The 19724-nt window shown below is 47.2% G+C and overlaps 1 protein-coding gene across 2 annotated transcripts; it reads left to right on the plus strand.

Annotated features, from left to right (window-relative positions):
* Positions 1-549: 549 nt before the first annotated feature.
* Positions 550-19306, plus strand: LOC141583799 (putative uncharacterized protein FAM120A2P). 2 transcript variants are annotated; one of them, XR_012516695.1, is made up of 5 exons: positions 550-1005; positions 12632-12732; positions 12949-13235; positions 16480-16928; positions 18039-19306. XR_012516695.1 is itself a non-coding variant. In XM_074395577.1 (3 exons), exons 2-3 carry the CDS (start codon positions 12655-12657, stop codon positions 13237-13239), a joined length of 369 nt encoding a protein of 122 aa, XP_074251678.1. In that variant the 5' UTR covers positions 556-1005; positions 12632-12654. The 2 variants fall into 2 exon arrangements, 1 of the variants encoding a protein (XP_074251678.1); XM_074395577.1 differs by lacking the exons at positions 16480-16928; positions 18039-19306 and having other exon boundaries at positions 556-1005; positions 12949-13239.
* Positions 19307-19724: the final 418 nt, after the last annotated feature.

Here is a 19724-nt window from a genome sequence, read left to right on the forward strand (position 1 = left end):
CGATGTTGGCCATAGAAGCTGGTCTTGCACTCCTGACCTCAGGTGATCCGGCCGCCTCGGCCTCCCGACGTGCTGGGATCACAGGCGTGAGCCGCCGCAGCCGGCCTCGGCTTTCATCTTAAACATTATTTCAGTGTCATTTTCAAACTCTATCTTTGATAATACAATTTTTTTAAGGCTGTCAAGCTTAAAGTATATTTTTTAAAAGCCGACCTAGCACATAAAGCCTGCCGGTCTGTACTGCTGATGGACCCCCATCAGTAGACTCGGGGTGCGGACGGGAAGCGTCAGTTTCAACGCAGCACTTCACGGTGGGAAGTGACATCGGAAAGGGGTGCTGCTGGAGGCAGGCGGGGACCCGGGGTGGGCGCCCAGAGGAAGCCGCCGCGCAGGGAAGGGGGCGGTGGGACGCCGAGAGCAGAGGGCGAGCAGAGGGACGCGGGACCCGGCGCGGCGCGGGCGGAACCGCGGGAAGCGCGTGGGAAAGGCCGCGTTTTCCAACGAGGCGGCCGCTGGGAGGCGCGAGCCCGGCCGGGGGCGCCGCGCGCGCTGCTGGGGAGGCGCTGCCTGCAGGCTGCAGCCCGGAGGAGGCGGCCCCGCAAACGCCGGTTCCCTCCTCGCGCCCCTCGCGGCCCCCGGCCCCGCGGCGGGGGGAAGGGGCGGGATTCCCAGCCCAGAGGCGCGCGTGGCCGGCCGCCTTCCCTCCGTGGCTCGGGGGTGGCCCGAGGCGGGACGGGGGCGGGCGCGGGGTGCCTCGCTCGCGCCGCCCGGAGCCCGCGATGGGCGCAGCCCGCCCCTGCCTTGGCCGCCGCCTCCGCCCCCGGGTCTCCGGCGCCGCCCGACCCCCACGCCGAGGCCTCCTCTCCAGCCCGTCGCCGCCGCGGCCTCCTCCCGAGCATCTTCCAGCCCCGGAGCCCTGAGGATCCGTTCTGGGATGTAGCAGAGCAAGCGGGCATTATGCCACGGCCAGTCAGCCTCGGTCGCTGCGGCTGCCACACGACGTGGGTAAGTAAACGCTTCTGGGATCAGCGTGGACCGTGCGGTAATCCAAAGAGGTTTAAATACTCATTCACCGTAAAATCGTACAGATGTATTACCTTGAAACGTGATTTTCTGCAGTCATACAGCCAGAGACAGCTGAGTGCTCTAGCAAAGGGGCCAAAGGATGGAGGCAGGTCCTCCAGGGCCGAAAGAGCGAAAACGTGAGACACCACGTGGCCCCCACACTGCCCCAGGCTGGGCCTGGCTGACAGCTGGTCGGCTGGACCCACCTGGTAGCCCTCCTGTCCTGTTGTGGTCAGGGCAGGAGTGGGGCCCCTGGGGCCTCCTGCAAAGGAGTGGGCTCAGCAGGCGGGAAGAACAGCCTCAGGGGGGTTGGGGACTGACCAAGCCTGGGGGCTATGACCTGTAAGTGGGGCCCATTGTAGAAGCTGGTGATGACTTTCTTATTTTCTCCTGCCATGGTCTGATACTCTGCAGCGTAGAGATGCCATATTTAGCCATGGCCCTGCTGTCGGCATCAAGAATATGTTTAGTTTTTTGCTATTATAATGACTTTTCAACCCAAATGCCCAGCAGTGATAGACTGGATAAAGAAAATGGAATACATATACAGCAGCTATAAAAAGGAATGACATCAAGTCAGGTGGCCTGCAATCCCCGCACTTTGGGAGGGCAAGGTGGGAGGATCACTTGAGGCCAGGAGTTTGAGACCAGCCTGGCCAACATGGTGAAACCCCATCTCTGCTAAAAATATTATACAAAAATTAGCCTGGCATGGTGATGCACACCCATAATCCCAGCTACTCGGGAGGCTCAGGCATGAGAATCATTTGAACCTCAGAGGTGGAGGTTGCAGTGAGCCAAGATTGCACCAGTACACTCCAGCCTGGGCAACAGAGCAAGATCCTGTCTCCAAAAAAAATAAAGGAATGAGATCATGGCCTTTGCAGGGACATGGCTGGAGCTGGAAGCCATTATCCTCACCAAACTAACACAGGAACAGAAAACCAAACACCTCATGCTCTCACTTAAGTGCGAGCTGAACTGTGAGAACTCGTGGACACAGGGAGGGGAACAAGACACCCTGGGGCCTGTCAAGGGTTGAAGTGAGGGAATGGAGAGCATCAGGAAAAACAGCTAAGGGATGCTGGGTTTAACACCTAGGTGATGGTTGATAGGTGCAGCAAACCACCATGGAACACGTTTACCTATGTAACAAACGTGTATGTCCTGCACATGTAACCCAGAACTTAAAATCAAAATCAAAATTAAAAAAAAATTATTTTCACCAGGTATTCAATATTGTACTTTTGGTGTATTTTTACTAATAACTTTAAATTTTTGACATTCCTTAAAAATGTGTTGCACGAAATCCTTACTTTGTCCTATAGTTTTGCTTCCTACACTCGCCCTTTCCTAGGTTTTCACTGAAATTTTTTTGTGGTTGTTATGAAAACCGGTTAACGTAACAAAAAATAGAAGGAACAGTAGAATGAGTGGTGGCGTACCTGCTTCAGGACTTGAGGTTACACAAATGGCAACCTGTGCTTGAGATCATTCGTTTATTAAAAAAAAAAAAAGGTATGCATCAGGCCTTTCTTTTTTCTTTCTTTTTTTTTTTTTATTGCATTTTAGGTTTTGGACATCAGGCTTTTCTAAAAGTCACATGCAGCCCCCCGAACATGTTTTTTGTTTGTTTGAGATGGAGTCTCGCTCTGTCGCCAGACTGGAGCTCAGTGGCACAATCTTGGCTCACTGCAACCACCGCCTCCCAGATTCAAGAGATTCTCTTACCTCAGCTTCCCGAGTAGCTGGGACTACAAGTGTGTGCCACTACGCCTGGCTAATTTTTTGTAAAATTTTAGTAGAGACAGGTTTTCACCATGTTGGCCAGGATGGTCTCAATTTCCTGACCTCATGATCCGCCTGCCTCAGCCTCCCGAAGTGCTAGGATTACAGGTGTGAACCATGGCGCCTGGCCCTAAACATGTTTTTATGTTTTTTTTACCTCATACCAATGGGATAATTAATAGCATTGCTTTGCTTTTGAGTTGAACACTGTATTGAACATGCCGTTCTGTGCTTGCTCTTTTGGAGATGTGTCCTTGTTCATCTTTATCAGTTTTGTTGGTATTGTTTGAGACAGAGCCTCACTCTGTCGCCCAGGCTGGAGTGCAGTGGTGAGATGTTGGCTCACTACAGCCTCCGTTTCCTGGGTTCAAGTGATTCTCCTGCCTCAGCCTCCTGAGTAGCTGGGATGACAGGCATGCACCACCACACCCAGCTAATTTTTGTGTATTTAGTAGAGACAGGGTTTCAGCATGTTGATCAGGCCAGTCTCTAACTGCCGACCTCAAGTGATCTGCCAATCTCAGCCTCCCAATGTGCTGGGATTATAGGCATGAGGCATCTAGCCCAGCCAGTTTTTATCTTTAAAGCCAACGCAGATGACGTTGATGTTAAGCCCCGGAGGCTGACGGAATACAGGGCACCAGGAGGAAGTCAGGGCATTACTCCCGTTGAGTAAGGCCACTCATCTTGCCCTTCCAGTCTAGAATTCCCAAGTAGAAAATCGGCTTTCGCTCCGTTTTCAGTGAGTTCGTGGTAGTTAGTATGGTATAGGAAGTGACACAGACTGTCTGGATAGTGTGCCTGTTTTGGAAGGTCATTTTTATTTTGAACTTAAAAATCAGATGTTTTGGAAGAACCGGTACCCTCCTTTGAGCTACTGTCTGATTTAAAAGACTGCAGCGTGTGTCTTCCCAAAGTGGATGCATTTAGGTTTATTGACGTTGGGTTTGCTCATGGCATTTCAATATTTGGTAACAAGTGAGGAATGTCAGTTCAGTTTGCAGTGACCTCAAAATAGAGACCTGGTAGAGTTTTCTTTTACGTTGTGCTTTTCCAAAATCTACAAATGGACAGAAACCAATTGATCTTATTTCATCATAGACTTACAAAACTCATTTCGGTGGCTAAATGGGATTTGGGGTCTTTGTTTTTTTGTTGTTGTTTTTGTGAGACAGGATGTTGCTGCGTTGCCCGGGCTGGTCTGAACTGCTGCCCCAGCCTCCCAGTGTCGAGATTGTAAGCGTGAGCCACCGTAACCAGCTTTAGTGAGATGTAATGTTCCTTTTCTGCTTTCTTGAACTTTGCTCAGTCAGTACAAGCATTCTGTTCAAACTGATTAATTGAACCCAGGAACTGAATACGTTTAGGTGAAACTTGCTACTTGAGACTCGGGACGGGGTGGATTTGAATGATGCTGTATCTCATGATGTCTGCCCTCTTGCTATCCACATTCAGGGATGGAAACGATTTGGAGAGCAAGGAACGCTTCTAGAAGTTCAGCCCAGCTCTCTGCTGTAGAATGTTCTTGTATGAGCAATCAAGCAGTCAGTAAAGCAGCCCTTCCCATTGTTGAACTGCTCTCGTTCCTAGAAAGTTCTTGTTTCTATTGACTTGAAATTGGCTTCCCTGGTTTAATTTTTCCTGCTGTTCTGAATTCTTTCACGTGTCACACAGAATATGCCTGTTCACGTAGGTCATAATCTTAGTTCTCAAGGGCCTTGCACTTAGCCTTCTGCAAGCTGATGATCCCTCAGGGTTTGTCTCCTTCTGTCACCAGGCCCCCTCTTCTGAGCACCAGCCTCTGGCTCGTCCATGGGGTCTGGCCAGCACCACAGGCTCTGGGCCGGCATCGGCTGCCCCCGGGCTCTTAGCTCCTGGGAGTTGCTCTTCCATCCTTTGCCTCCCTGGGCACCCACTTTGCACCTGGTCTCAGTCCCGGCTCGGACAGCCTGACCAGCTCTGCTGGGCCTCCTCTCCCGGCAGGATGGCCAGACGTCATGCCCTCCCACTGTGCTCCAGGCCCCACCCTGCCTCTCTGGACACTGACTGGATCTGTAGTGTAATGCGAACAGGTCACATGAGAGTTTCCTTTGTATACCTTCTTATCTTCTGTAGACTATTGTTATTTAGTACATATGTGCATTTACATATGCTTAAAATGATTGGAAAATTTTGCCTTGTCTATGTTTGCAAGCGATGAAAACTAAAGGTGGTTGGTATTATATTGATTTATTTAATCTTGAACTCAACATTTTCAAAGCTGTATTTTTTGGGTAATGCTTGAAAATCATACAATACCTACCCATATAGTTTTTTTTTGTTGTTGTTTTTGTTTGTTTTTGATGGCGTCTGACTCTGTTACCCAGGCCGGAGTGCAGTGGTACAATCTCTACTCACTGTAACCTCTGCCTCCTGGGTTCAAGCAATTTTCAGCCTCTGCCTCTCAGGTAGCTGGGGTTACAGGCGCCTGCCACTATGCCCGGATAATTTTTGTAATTTTAGTAGAGACGGGGTTTTGCCATGTTGGCTACCCTGATAACCTTGAACAGCTGACCTCAAGTGATTCACCCGCCTCAGCCTCCGAAAGTGCTGGATTACAGGCATGAGCCACCAAACCTGGCCCGTTTTCTTTCTTTCTTTTTTTTTTTGTGACTTATTTGTTATTCTTTTTTGTTTAGTTTAACATAACGTTTCAGAATAATATGCCAAGTAATAGAGGAACATTTGTTAGGTTGGGCTAGGAATGGGGCCTGGGGTAAGGCTGACTGTAATTCTGAGAAGAGGTTCCAGTTTAACACCATTCCTTTCCTTTAAGAATTTTATCTTATTTTAATACAGAGCAAAAGCCACATAGCTTCTTACAGGAGTAAGTGAGTCCTTTGAGGACGTAGGTAACTGAGCTGTAAAAATGGAGCTCACACAGCCGAGGGACTGCAGTGGATGTTTTTTTTTCTCATCCTTCTGAAATAACTTTTTACTATTTAAAAATCATTTTTAAAGTTATGAAATATTTTGAAATATAGTAAATTGTTTTCACCTTTTCTTCTTTTACTCCTTGTCTTCAGTCTGCGTACTTTTTTTTGACGAAAGCCCACCTCTTTAGTAAGTGTGAAAGGAAGCGCGTGAGAACCTGGTGGTGTGATCCCCACTCGGGAGCCCCGTGTCCCTTCTGAGAAAGATGCCTCTTGTCGTAGAGGGGACACACAGTGGCTCTGCTCAGCTGCACCTGGGCACCGGTTTAGACGAAGGCCTGCAATCCGCAGAGGCGGACCCTGGGTGAGGAGGTGCTTCTGCAGCCTTCAGAAAATGCAGACAAATGGATTCACTTATTGGACTGCCTCGACAGAACAGTGACTTGCTCTGTGGATTCACAGAAGGTTATTTGAGGTCAATGACTGGAATGTGATTTTAGGAAATATCCTTTCCTTGAAATTCGTTAGTTTTATACTGTAATGTAGTTTGTTTGCTTTAAAATAAAGTTTGTGCTTTCAAGGAAGATTTTAGGATGTAATGGCCAAAAGTAGAAAAACAAAAACAATCATCTTCAATGGAATATGGCTGCTACATGAGTTTAGTCTTTCATTTTTATTATTCTAAAGTTAGGTGTGTCAGGTCACCCACAAGACTTTATACACTAGACGTTTAACACTGACTTAAACTATACTGTTAGAGCTTGAATAGATTTAAAAATATTCTTTGGGTCAAACCTGCCTATCCCAATCACCTGTGAACAATTTTTACAAATAATAGTGACTTTGGTCACACACGTGGAGGTGCAGATCTAGCTGACGTACTGTTATTTTTTGATTAGGAACGCCTCCTTGTGTTGTCTGTGCCATGCCTTTGTGTGTGCCGTGCACACAAGTGTGAGGGTGTGTTTGCACTCCTGTGTATCTGCCCCCGTGCATGAGGTGAGTGTTTGTCTGTGTACACACATCCCTTAGAGGCGTGGATCTGTGGACTTACTGTTCAGTCATTGCACGTGTGTCTATGTGTGTGTGTTTCGTGCAAGTGTGACGTGCCTGTGACTACATACATGACAGGCTCATTATTCGCAGCTTCTCATACTGCAATTGTCTTTGTTTGGTACCAAGGTGGACGCTGTGCCCGGGTTTTTTCTTGGTGTGAGCCAGGATCAAAGGGCTGTGGTGTTTTAGAGTTTGTGAGCTGAGGGCCCTTGGAAGGCAGGAACTGCACATGGGATTTAGTCTGTAAGGTTCCTGGTCCTTCTCTAGGGGCAGTCAACAACAACCAATGATCTATGCTTCACTCGCAGCCTCTGTGGGCCATGCTTGGCTCTCAGACGGCTGGACCCAGGACATATGCACTGCTGGTCCACCACACCCAGTATCAGCTTAGGAAGCCTCTTGTGAATGCAGCCATGGATGTTTGCTTTCAGGGAATGAGAGCAAAGGTTTGGGGAATTTTTCTGTTCTTACCTATTTTGGCAGATAGGCAGTGTGAGAGGTGGTTTGTGGATTGTGTTCTCCTTGACTTGTATATTCATCCATTTTCATACTGCTGTAAAGAACTGCCCGAGTCTGGGTAATTTATAAAGGAAAGAGATTTAATTGACTCACAGTTCATCATGACTGGGGAGGCCTCAGGAAACTTACAATCATGGCAGAAGGCGAAGGGGAAGCAAGGCACCCTCTTCACGAGGCTGCAGCAAGGAGAGGTGCCCAGAAAAGGAGGAAGAGCCCCTTATAAAACCATCAGATCTTGTGAGAACTCACTCCTTGTCATGAGAACAGCATGGGAAAAACTTCCCCCTATGATCCAATTACCTCCACCTGGTCTCTGCCTTGACACCTGTGGATCATGGGGATTATTTTCAAGATGAAATTTGGGTAGGGACAAAAGCCTAACCATATCATTCCATCCCTGCCCCTCCCAAATCTCATGTCCCTTTCATATTTTCAAAACCAATCATGCCTTCACAATAGTCCCCCAAAGTCTTAATTCATTCCAGCATTAACTCAAAGGTCCAAGTCCAAAGTCTCATCTGAGACAAGACAATCCACCTCTGCCTGTGTACCTACAAAATCAAAAGCAAGTTAGTTACTTCCTAGAATCAACTAACTTGATCGATTAGTTGGGGAAATACACGCATTCCAAATGGGAGAAATTGGCCAAAACCCAGGGGCTATAGGCCCCATGCAACTCCAAAATCCAGTGGGGACTTCAAATCTTAAAGCTCCAAAATGATGTCATTTGACTCCATGTCTCACATTCAGGTCACGCTGATAGAAGAGGTGGGCTCCCATGGCCTTGGTATGCTCCACCTCTGTGGCTTTGCAGGGTACAACCTCTCTCCTGACTGCTTTCACAGGCTGGTGTTGAGTGTCTGTGGCTTTTCCAGGGGCATGGTGCAAGCAGTCAGTGGCTCTACCATTTGGGGATTTGTAGGACTGTGGCCCTCTTCTCACAGCTCCAATATACAGTGCCCCAGCGGGGACTCTGTGTGGGGGCTCTGACCCCACGGTTCCCTTCTGCACTGCCCTAGCAGAGGTTCTGCATGAGGGCTCTACCCCTGCAGCAAACTACTGCCTGGACATCCAGGCCTTTCCATACATCCTCTGAAGTCCGGGTGGAGGTTTCCAAACCTCAGTTTTTGACTTCAGTGCACCCACAGGCCCAACACCATGTGGAAGCCACCGAGGCTTGGGGTTTTCACCCTCCGAAGCAATGGCCTGAGGCTTGAGCTATATACTTTTGGCCTCTTTTAACCACAGCTGGGATGCAGCACACCAAGTCCCAAGACTGCACAAAGCAGTAAGGCCCTGGACCCATCCTATAAAACCATTTTTTCCTCCTAGGCCTCAGGGCTTGTGATGGGAGTGGCTGCCTTGAAGACCTCTGGCATGCCTGGAGACATTTTCCCCATCATCTTGGTGATTAACATGTTGCTTCTCGTTATTTATGCAAATTTCTGCTGCCACCTTGAATTTCTCCTCAGCAAATGGGTTTTTCTTTTCTGTCCCATCATCAGGCTGCAAATTTTCTAAACCTTTATGCCTGCATTCCTTTTAAACATAAGTCCCAATTCCAAATCATCTCTTCGTGAATGCATAAAACTTAATGCTTTTAAGAGCATCCAAGTTACATCTTGAATGCTTTGCTGCTTAGAAATTTCTTCCACCTGATACTCTAAATCATTTCTCTCAAGTTCGAAGTTCCACAGATCTCTAGAGCAGGTGCAAAATGTCACCAGTCTTTTTGTTAAAGCACAGCAAGAATCACCTTCACTCCAGTTCCCAACAAGTTTCTCACCTCTATCTGAGACCATCTCATCCTGGACTTCATTGTCCATATCACTATCAGCATTTTGTTCAAAGTCTTTCAACAAGTCTCCAGGAAGTTCCAAGTTTCCCTCATTTTCCTGTCTTCTTCTGAGACCTCCAGACAGTTTGAGCCTCTGCCTGTTACCCAGTTCTAAAGTTGCTTCCACATTTTTGGATATCTTTATAGCCATACCCCACTCTCTTCAGTACCAATTTACTGTATCAGTCCATTTTCATACTGCTATAAAAAACTTTCCTGAGCCTGTGTAATTTATAAAGGAAAGAGGTTTAACTGACTCACAGTTCCGCATGGCTGGGAAGGCCTCAGGAAACTTACAATCCTGGTGAAAGCAAAGGAGAAGCAAGGCACTTTCTTCACAAGGTGGTGTGAAGGAGAAATGCCGAGCAAAGAGGGAAGAGCCCCTTTAGAAAACATCAGATCTTGTGAGAACTCACTCGCTATCACAAGGACGGCATGGGGAAACCATCCCCATGATCCCGTAACCTCCACCTGGTCTCTCCCTGATACATGGGGATTGCGGGAACTATGAAGATTATAATTCAAGATGAGATTTGGGTGGGGACATGAAGCATAACCATATCACCTAGTGTTCAGATGAAAAGCATGGAGAAGAGGGAAATTGGGGTCAGGAAGCTCCAGGCTTGATTTTCTTCCACATTTAAAACAAACCCAAGTGAGAGGTGGTGCAGCTGTCCAAGGCCCTGGCGGATCTGTTGTGTCTCACACAAGTTTTCTGTTTTCTCTGTGTCTTTAGAAGTGTGCCTCTTACCAACACTGCCTCAAGGCTCCTTGCATCCTCAGGCCCAGGCCTCAGCCTGACACATCATAGGTGCTCAGCACCTAAGGATTCCAAGCGGGAGTACAGCTCCTCGGGGTCCATGTCCCAAGCCCTCTTGTTTCCTGCTGGTGGTGATTCAAAGTGCTGTTGACAATTGGGCCAAGCTCAGTGCTTGTTACTGTGGGTCTTGTGCTGTGTCTGAAATAGCCCTTTTTTATTGCATTTTAGGTTTTGGGGTACATGTGAAGAACATGCAAGATTGTTGCATAGGTACACACATGGCAGTGTGGTTTTCTGTCTTCTGTCCCCTTGCCTGTATCTGTCATTTCTCCCCATGCTATCTCTTCCCACCTCCCCACCCCCCCATCCCTCCCCCATTTCCCCCCAATGGACCCCAGTGTGTAGTGCTCCCCTCCCTGTGTCCATGTGTTCTCATTGTTCAACACCCACCTATGAGTGAAAATATATGGTGTTTGATTTTCTGCTCTTGTGTCAGTTTGCTGAGAATGATGGTTTCCAGGTTCATCCATGTCCCTACAAAGGACGTGAACTCATCGTTTTTGATGGCTGCATAATATTCCATGGTGTATATGTACCACATTTTCCCTGTCCAGTCTATCATCGTTGGGCATTTGGGTTGGTTCCAGGTCTTTGCTATTGTAAACAGTGCTGCAATGAGCATTCGTGTGCACGTGTCCTTGTAGTAGAATGATTTATAATCCTTTGGATATATACCCAGTAATGGGATTGCTGGGTCAAATGGGATTTCTATTTCTAGGTCCTTGAGGAATTGCCACACTGTCTTCCACAATGGTTGAGCTAATTTACACTCCCACCAACAGTGTAAAAGTGTTCCTATTTCTCCGCATCCTCTCCAGCATCTGTTGTTTCCAGATTTTTTAATGATCGCCATTCTAACTGGTGTGAGATGGTATCTCAATGTGGTTTTGATTTGCATGAAATAGCCCTTTAAGGGCGTCATCTATGCGCTCGTTCACTTCTGTTGGCTGACATGGCCCCTGAGCTCCCTTCCTGACCTTAGACCCTGTGAGGCCAGATGCAGTGCTGAGTGTGGAGGCTTCCAGGCCCTGCCTCCATCCCAGCTTCAGGCTGGCTTCTCATCCTGCTTCAGTTTCTCCATGTGGCTTTCCATCCCCTAGCAGATTTCTTCGCTTTTGCAGGTTAGTGTGGGAATGATGACTAGCACATGCCAGCACACATTGGGACAGGTTTATTAAATTATTATTATTATTATTTTTTTCAGTTGAACGGGTGACTCTGTCTCCCAGGTTGGTGACTCTGTCACCAGTTGAAATGGCGCCTGGATTTGTGTGATTTCTTGTGCGTAGCCCCACTGCGCTGGCTGAAACAGCCGCTAGAGACTCGGCGCGCTTTTTTGCCAGGGAATCTCCTGGCCTGGCTCCCTGTTTCCCGTTTTTTTTTTTTTTTTTTTTTTGAGACGGAGTTTCGCTCTTGTTACCCAGGCTGGAGTGCAATGGCGCGATCTCGGCTCACCGCAACCTCCGCCTCCTGGGTTCAGGCAATTCTCCTGCCTCAGCCTCCTGAGTAGCTGGGATTACAGGCACGCACCACCATGCCCAGCTATTTTTTTTGTTTCCCGTTTTTATCAGTTGAATGGGCGATTCTGTCTCCCAGGCATTCCCGTCGCCTGTTGAAAAGACACCAGATCTGTGTGATTTCCCGTGTGGCGACCCACCGCGCCAGCTGAAAGAGCCTCACGGACATTCGTGGTGCTTTTTTGCCCGGGAATCTCCTGGCCTGGCTCTCTTTTTCAGTCCCCTTTTTATCAGTTGAATGGGCAACTCTGTCTCCCAGGAGCTCCAATCGGCAGCTAAAACGGTGCCCCAACCCGTGTACTTTGTGCAGAGACCTGCCCTGTGGGCCAAAACAGCCGCGCTGGCGACCCGTGGGATTCCTCTGCCTGGGACTCTCCTGGTCTGTGGGCCATAAAAATCCATCTGGGAATGAGGCGTCCACTCACCCTCTGTGCTTTCGCTGGGAGCTGCAATCCTGAGCTGCTCCTAATCGGCCATCTTGGATCGGTTCTCTATGAAATTATTTTTTAAGGGAGCACAGAATCGCAAATCACTCATCTTGTAAGATGTGTTGAAGTGTATAACCTAATTGCTGAACAACGGAAAGCAATTACCTTTTATTTAAAAGGTATTCAAAAACTCACTAGTTAGCTAAGAACCTAATGGTGGTATCAACGTACTTTAAATAGAATAATCTTCTTGCTTGGCAAAAGTAAAGGAAGCTGTTTCGTCCAGACTTGGTTCCTTTTATGCCTGCCAGGACTTCTGGTTTCATGGAAACCACAGGCCAGGAGCAGCTGTGAGCAGGGAGACTGAGTTACAGAGAATGCCCACCAAGTCGGAGACAGAGACCCTCGGGAGGTGCACGAGAGCAGAACCACTAACCACAAGTTCACTGAGAAATCTGGAAAGTTACCATCCCAGCCCCAATCCATCAAATTGAACATCATAAACTTTAAGTTTTCTTCACTGTAAAATAGCAATTTGTAATGATTTTTGAGAAGTGGGACCCATGGTGGTGTCGATGTCTGAGCCAGGTGAGGGTGAGACCCCTGGCGCCACGCGCTGGCCCCCAGGATCCCTGGGAAACGCGTTCTGTTCACAGCTGTGTGATTCTTTTCTCTCTGTGTTGGTGAAGCAGCCAGACCCGGTCCGTTTGGAATGCCTGGGATGGTGCCGCCGCACGTTCCTCCTCAGATGCTCAACATTCCGCAGAGCTCTCTGCAAGCCAAGCCCGTGGTAAGGCGTTCCCTGCGTCGGGTGGGGTGGCGGGCCTCAGACACGGTGCGTGCATTAGATTTTGACAAATGCTAAAATAAGTCCCTAACCTCTTGAATTGATATGTGAAATAGATGCCAGTGTTTGTTGACATAAAATGAGTCAGGAAACGTCAGCCTGGGCCCGAGTCGGGTCCCGCCTGCCACGTGCGCATGTGACCTGTGCCCTTCCCTTCAGGCCCCACAGGTGCCCAGCCCAGGGGGTGCCCCGGGCCAGGGTCCATACCCGTACAGCCTCTCTGAGCCAGCAGCTCTCACCTTGGACACGAGCGGGAAGAATCTGACGGAGCAGAACAGCTACAGCAACATTCCTCACGAAGGGAAACACACGCCCTTGTATGAGCGGTCCTCGCCCATCAACCCGGCCCAGAGCGGCAGCCCCAACCACGTGGATTCCGCCTACTTCCCTGGCTCTTCTACATCGTCATCTTCCGACAACGACGAGAGCAGCGGAGGGACGACAAAGTGAGTGGTGGCAGGTGGCTGGGTCCCTCCTGGCGGGTAGCGACCCGGGGAAGCTGCCTTGTGGCCTGCCGGCCCCGCAGGTGTTTCGCTCAAGGATGTAGTTTGCCGCAGGTAGGTGATGGTCAAGCTGTTGTCAGACGGGGGCTCCTTGGACAGAGAAGAAAGAGGAAGAGTAGGTGTGTTCTTTGACGTTTCCACGATTTAAAATCTGCGCCATCCCAGCCCCATGGCCTGGAGCTGCAGGAAACTTTTCTGGGGAGGAGTTTGACAAGAACTGGTTTGTGTGATGACCAAGACATGGGGGCGTTTGTCCCGTGTGGTGCCACTCACACACACCACAGCAATCCCCTGCCGCCCCCCAAAAGCATTAATCTCCTGGCTCCTGGGTCAAGGGAACTCCCAATTTCCTCTCCTTCTCCTAAACTCTGCAGCTCACAGGACGCTTTTGAAATAACACTGTTTGCCCAAGCAAAACCGTGGAAAGCTGCCTAGACCCAGGCTGGAACTGTTTCCTTAGAGGAGTATTCCAAACACTGTGTGTCCCTGAGTAAATGTCCCTGAGTAGTCACAAATACGTAGTTGGTTAAAATCTGATCAAAGAGGCTGAGTGTGGTGGCTCATGCCTGTAATCCCAGCACTCTGGGAGGCAGAGGCGGGCAGATCACTTGAGGTCAAGAGTTCAAGACCAGCTTGGCCAACATGGTGAAACCCTGTTTCTACTGAAAACATAAAAACTAGCCAGACGTGGTGGCACGTGCCTGTAGTCCCAGCTCCTCTGTAGGCTGAGGCAGGAGAATCACTTGAACCCAGGAGGCAGAGGCTGCAGTGAGCCAAGATCATGCCACTGCACTCAGGCCTGGGTGACATAGCGAACTTCCATCTCCAAAATAAAAAATAAAAATCTGATCAAGAAAATTTTAAATTTGTGCTCCTCCCCTCCCTTTAAACTGTCTTATATTTTAAAAAAAAGAAAGAAAGAGAAAGTGTCTTTCCTTTAAGTCAGTGTCTCCTTTTCCTTAGTGTGAACTCTGCTCACATGGTGGCTAACCAGGCTGGCTGATGTTACATCTGCTCTGATGTAAGAAGTCTAAGAGATGTAGCTGTCAGTTTCTGTGTCAGTTCTTACCTGGTGTGTCACCTGAAGCAGGTGATCTTTCCTCTCTGTCCCCCGTCCATCTGTAAAATGGGAATGGATGTCTGTTGACCCAGGGCAGAGGTTACCGAAGGGCTCACTGCCACCCAAGGATGCACTCCCTGTTTATGGCAGAGACATATAACATTAATAAATGTTTATTCACTGTGTATGCAGAGAAGTATAAAATTAATAAATGTTTATTTGCTGTATGTGCAATGCTAAGACTCTAAAATGAAGTAAAGAGTTGCAATTGAATATTCAAAGTTTTACATTGATTTCTAGCAAGATAGTATATTGAGTACCCATTGAATAAGACTCTGGGTTGGGGCCCCCAAATTTGCATTTCAAATAAGCATCTCAGTCAGTCTTTAGCACACTGCAGTTTGAGAACTGCTAGACGGTCTTGGCAGCCCTCACACACTGGAATTCTAAGACATGTGCATTTTGTTGTAAAATGTGACTCGTGTCAGCAAGATCGAAGTGTCTGTACGGTACCGTTTTCATGTTAGTAAGAAATGTTCTTTCTGAACTCTGAAACACATTAAGAAATAAGACAAAAAGCACAAGACGTCAGCCTTATGAGTCCAGCAGTTCAGTGCTAGTGATGGAGATGTGGAAACCAGGTCGAGGTGCTGACCTGGGGACGTGGGTGGTGACCGTGACACGTCTCATTTGAGGTGCTTGTTCCTCCGGCAGGGAGGGATTGAGAAGAATGCGAGTTGCCCATCTAATTTGGCAAGTGGTCTGTATTAGTCTCTTCTCATCCTGCTAATAAAGACATACCCGAGACTGGGTAACGTATAAGGAAGGAGGTTTAATTGACTGAGTGTGTTCCACGTGGCTGGAAAGCCCTCACAATCATGGTGCAAGGCAAAGGAGGAGCAAAGTCATGTCTTGCATGGCAGCAGGCCAGACAGCATGTGCAGGGGAACCATCAGATCTTGTGAGACTTACTCACTATCACAAGAACAGCACAGGAAAGACATTCAGTGACCTCCCACCAGATCCCTACCATGACACGTGGGAATTATGGGAGCTACAATTCAAGATGAGATTTGTGTGGGGACATAGCCAAACCATATCGTTGTCTTTGTTAGGATGAGCTGAACTCGGAGCAAGTAGGACTGCCTGAGCATGTCCTGTCTTTTCTGTGTATGAATCTCCTACCTGTCTCTAAAGGTTCTGGTCAGGTTTTCGGAGCTCTGGGCATCTGGCCTCCCTCTGACCTCTTGCAGTATCGTCTTCATCCTCGATACAGCGTCTTTACTGTTTTCTGGAGGTGCGTCTTGTTTCTGCCACTGGAATTTGACCTGCTCAGGGTCTTGTATTTTGCTGGCCTTGTGGTATGAAGTGTCATGAAGAATGCAGGGTACAGCCTATCTTCAAAAGATTGGATTCAAGCTGTGTGACTTAGCAGAAACTTCATTTCCTTGAATCTGCTTCCACTTTTATTATAATATATGTGCAGTGCATCTATAAAATGGGAACGAATGGCTTTCAGCCCAGGGTAGAGGTTACTGAAGGGCTCACTGCCACCCAGCGATGCATACCCTGTTTATGGCATGGTAGACTTGAGATGAACGAAGGCAGAGGAGACAAGGGTGCTTGTTTCTGAAAGCTTTGGGGTCAGAAACTAGCATTCGATTTGGGGTCAAACGCTTGATCACAGGAATCCTTTGCTTCTGCAGGCGCAGGAGTGTGACTTGGATTTATGTGTCCACACGCGCCAAGTAGGAACAGTGTTCATGATTTCCTGCAAGGGCTCTAGAGGGTTGAATGCATTGTATGTAGTGGAGCAGAAGCCCAAGAGTAGAAACCTCGGCAGGAACCAGTGTGGGTGCAAGGAACCCTACACTGTAATTGATAGATTGCTGGAGGCTCAACGTGGACAAATCGGAGAGTTGAAGACTTCAGGGGGCCTGGTCATGGGGGTTGCACATGCTTCTGTGCATTTTACCTGCTAGATCTGTACCAAGTTCTCACGGTAAATATTGGAGAAAAATCCCTTGTACCTCCAGCATGGGGAAGGAAAAGATAATTATTTTTAAATGTGACAGAATGCTTTTTTTTTGTTTTTTTTTTGAGACGGAGTCTTGCTCTATTACCCAGGCTGGAGTGTAGTGACGCGATCTTGGCTCATGGCAGCCTCCACCTCGTGGGTTCAAACAGTTCTCCTGCCTCAGCCTCCTGAGTAGCTGGGATTACAGGCACGCGCCACCATTCTGCCAGAACACTCTGTTCTTAACAAGGCCTCCCCTCAGGAGAAACTACCTAACCAGAGCCTAATTGATCTGGAGGAAAGGAAACACCCGACTCCAGCTGCCCGGAGCCATCCTGCCCCGGCTAAGCAGGGCCGGGGAATGAGAATCACATGTGAAGATCACAGCCCAGAGACTCATAAGACTGAGAACTAATAATTGGACTATAGAACCTGTGCCCACCGCCCCAGCCCCGAAAAAGAGAAAAAGCAAACTCACGTAAAGTGCTTAACTGAAACAAGAGGAAGAAAAACAAGAGTGGAAGACATGAGGAAAGAATGGAACGTGGTAACAGATACAGTAAGTCGCTCTTAATCCAAATATATGAATGATTAAACATCGGTGGTGTAGATATGCAAATTAAAAGAAAGAGGCGGCCGGGCACGGTGGCTCACGCCTGTAATCCCAGCACTTTGGGAGGCCGAGGCGGGCAGATCATGAGGTCAGGATATTGAGACCATCCTGGCCAACATGGTGAAACCCCGTTTCTACTAAAATACAAAAAAATGAGTTGGGCGTGGTGGTGGCGCGCACCTGTAGTCCCCGCGACTCAGGAGGCTGAGGCAGAGGAATCGCTTGAGTCTGGGAGACGGAGGTTGCGGTGAGCCGAGATCGTGCCACTGCACTCCAGCCTGGCAAAAGAGGCTATTTGTGCCTACAAGAAATGCAGCTTACATATGAAGACGCATTCTTTTTTTCTGTTAACAAATGGTAACAACTACTGTGATATGTGAGTTGCCGAGGTTTATGGTGGGGTGAACACAGGAACTTTATTTGAGCCACTGCGTGAATGGAGGAGATGTGGTGAATGGTTCCGGGTAGATGGTGTAAGTCACAGAATGTTCTAGTAGCTGGGGAAACACGCCATGGCCACTGAACATTATGCGTTTGCTTTCTCTGTTGTGCAATTGTGAAGTTCCTATTGTTGGCCGACTTTTAAATAGAATATTTCTAAATAAATAGCGAGACAAGCTATTCTAATTTTTATAGTCTTTTCCAAGTGTCAAGGCTTTTTAAAAATATAGTTGAAGGCACGGTAATTTTTCAAGGAAATGTTTTTGTAGATCTCCCAAATGGGCAGTGTGTTATAATAGAAATGTTTAAATTATGTATTTAGAACAGATTTTTTTAGTCAAGAGATTTTCTTTCAGGGATAAGCTTTTTTTCTGTGCCTCTTTCCCTCAACACCTTCTTTGTCCTTATTTCTTAATGGTTGGTGTGTTTTCCCGGCTTCGTTTGTTTTTGCTGTCATAAAGCCTCATCACTATTTGTGCAGTGGTTCTTTTAGTTGCTATGTGATTAGAATGCAGTAGTATTTTTATTTGAGCATTTTCATACCTTAGGTTGAGATTTTCTCAGTTTCTAGTACATTATCCTTTGCATTGATTGTTGTGATTATTCTCTTTGAAGTGACAGCAGAACTTTGAACACCTGTTTGTTACACTGCGTGTCTGAATTCCAGGAAGACTGCAGGAGCAGGTGAGAAGGCCTTTTCAGTTTGTCTGGTCATGTTGGTAAATACTGTCTTATATTAGTAAATCACATAGCTACTAAATTCCTTAAGATTACATCATCTGCGCCGGGCACAGTGGCTCAAGCCTGTAATCCCAGCACTTTGGGAGGCCGAGGCGGGCGGATCACGAGGTCAAGAGATTGAGACCATCTTGGCCAACATGGTGAAACCCCGTCTCTACTAAAAATACAAAAATTAGCTGGGCTTGGTGGTGAGCGCCTGTAGTCCCAGCTACTCGGGAGGCTGAGGCAGGAGAATTGCTTGAACCTGGGAGGCGAAGGTTGCAGTGAGCCGAGATCATGCCAATGCACTCCAGCCTGGCGCCTGGTGACAGAGCGAGACTCTGTCTCAAAAAAAAAAAAAAAAAAAAAAAAAGATTACATCATCTGAAGGAATGGTGTAGTGTCTAACTAGCTGTGCCTCCAAGAATAGCTGATGCACAGGTTGGCAGCATCAGAAAAAGTGGCTTTTGCTGAAAGTTATATTTTCCTACAACGTACTTTTTTTATGGTCTTTGGAATTATGAATAAAATGTGATGCTGATGGTCTCTGTGGAGTCTTGGAAGAGTACAGTTTGCCACAGTATCACTTAGTAATTGTGGGCATTCATTAAAAAGAGCCTGAGCCAATAGCAAAAAGAATGCTAATGTGCCCTTGTAAATGGGTTAGTAAGCATTTCTTTTACTGCATATGATACTGGGAGAGAATGGTATTTTTTCCACACCCATAGGTGTTAGTTATACGTATAAGCTATGTTTCATGAATGTTTATATGTTATATGTAACTATTTTAAACTAGTTTGTGACATTACCTAGCATAGAAAGTAGTTAAATAGTATAATTCTAACTCTAAAATTTGAAAGTGCAACACAAGATATTTTATATTTTCTATGAAATATGCCTTTCACAATTCACTGACCTTTAAGAAAAAGTAGTTGGCGAACAACTAACTCATGGTATCAGAATAATAAAAGTTTTCTTTTAATTCCAAAATAGCAAAATGTATTCAAGTAATAGCATAAAATTTGAAATCATGATTACTGGTAAGACAATGTCTGAGAATATGGTATTTCTGGATTTTCAGTTATTCTTTACATTGTATTTGATTCTTTTTTTTCCTTGGTGAACTAATTTCAGAACTGGAATAAACTGAATGCTGCTATTTATATTAGCTGCTGTAAAGTTTTGTTGTAGAATGTATCTATCTTATACATTATATTAGCAAAATGGATGATGAAGAAGACTGAAATTTCACTATCCTGGTGCTGAAATTAGACAGTGAAGGTAAAATAGTGGAAATTTGGGTTTTTTTTTTTTTCAGACAGAGTCTCACTCACCGAGGCTGGAATGCAGTGGTACAATCTCAGTTCACTGCAACCTCTGCCTCCAGGTTCAAGCAATTCTCCTGCCTCAGCCTCCCAAGTAGTTGGGATTACAGGCACCCACCACCACACCCAGCTACGTGTGTCTGTGTGTGTGTGTGTGTGTGTGTGTGTGTGTGTGTGTGTGTGTTTAGTAGAGACAGGGTTTCACCATGTTGGCCAGGCTGGTTTTGAACTCCTGACCTCAAGTGGTCTGCCCGCC

The sequence above is a fragment of the Saimiri boliviensis genome, chromosome 2 (assembly GCF_048565385.1).
Source record: "Saimiri boliviensis isolate mSaiBol1 chromosome 2, mSaiBol1.pri, whole genome shotgun sequence".
Taxonomy (NCBI): Eukaryota; Metazoa; Chordata; class Mammalia; order Primates; family Cebidae; genus Saimiri; species Saimiri boliviensis.

Excerpts from the sequence above, each read along its gene's own strand:
- LOC141583799 (XM_074395577.1), top strand. The coding sequence starts at position 12,655 with ATGCCTGGGATGGTGCCGCCGCACGTTCCTCCTCAGATGCTCAACATT. Across the intron at positions 12,733-12,948 it reads CTCTGCAAGCCAAGCCCGTG|GCCCCACAGGTGCCCAGCCC; the intron begins GTAAGGCGTTCC and ends CCTTCCCTTCAG.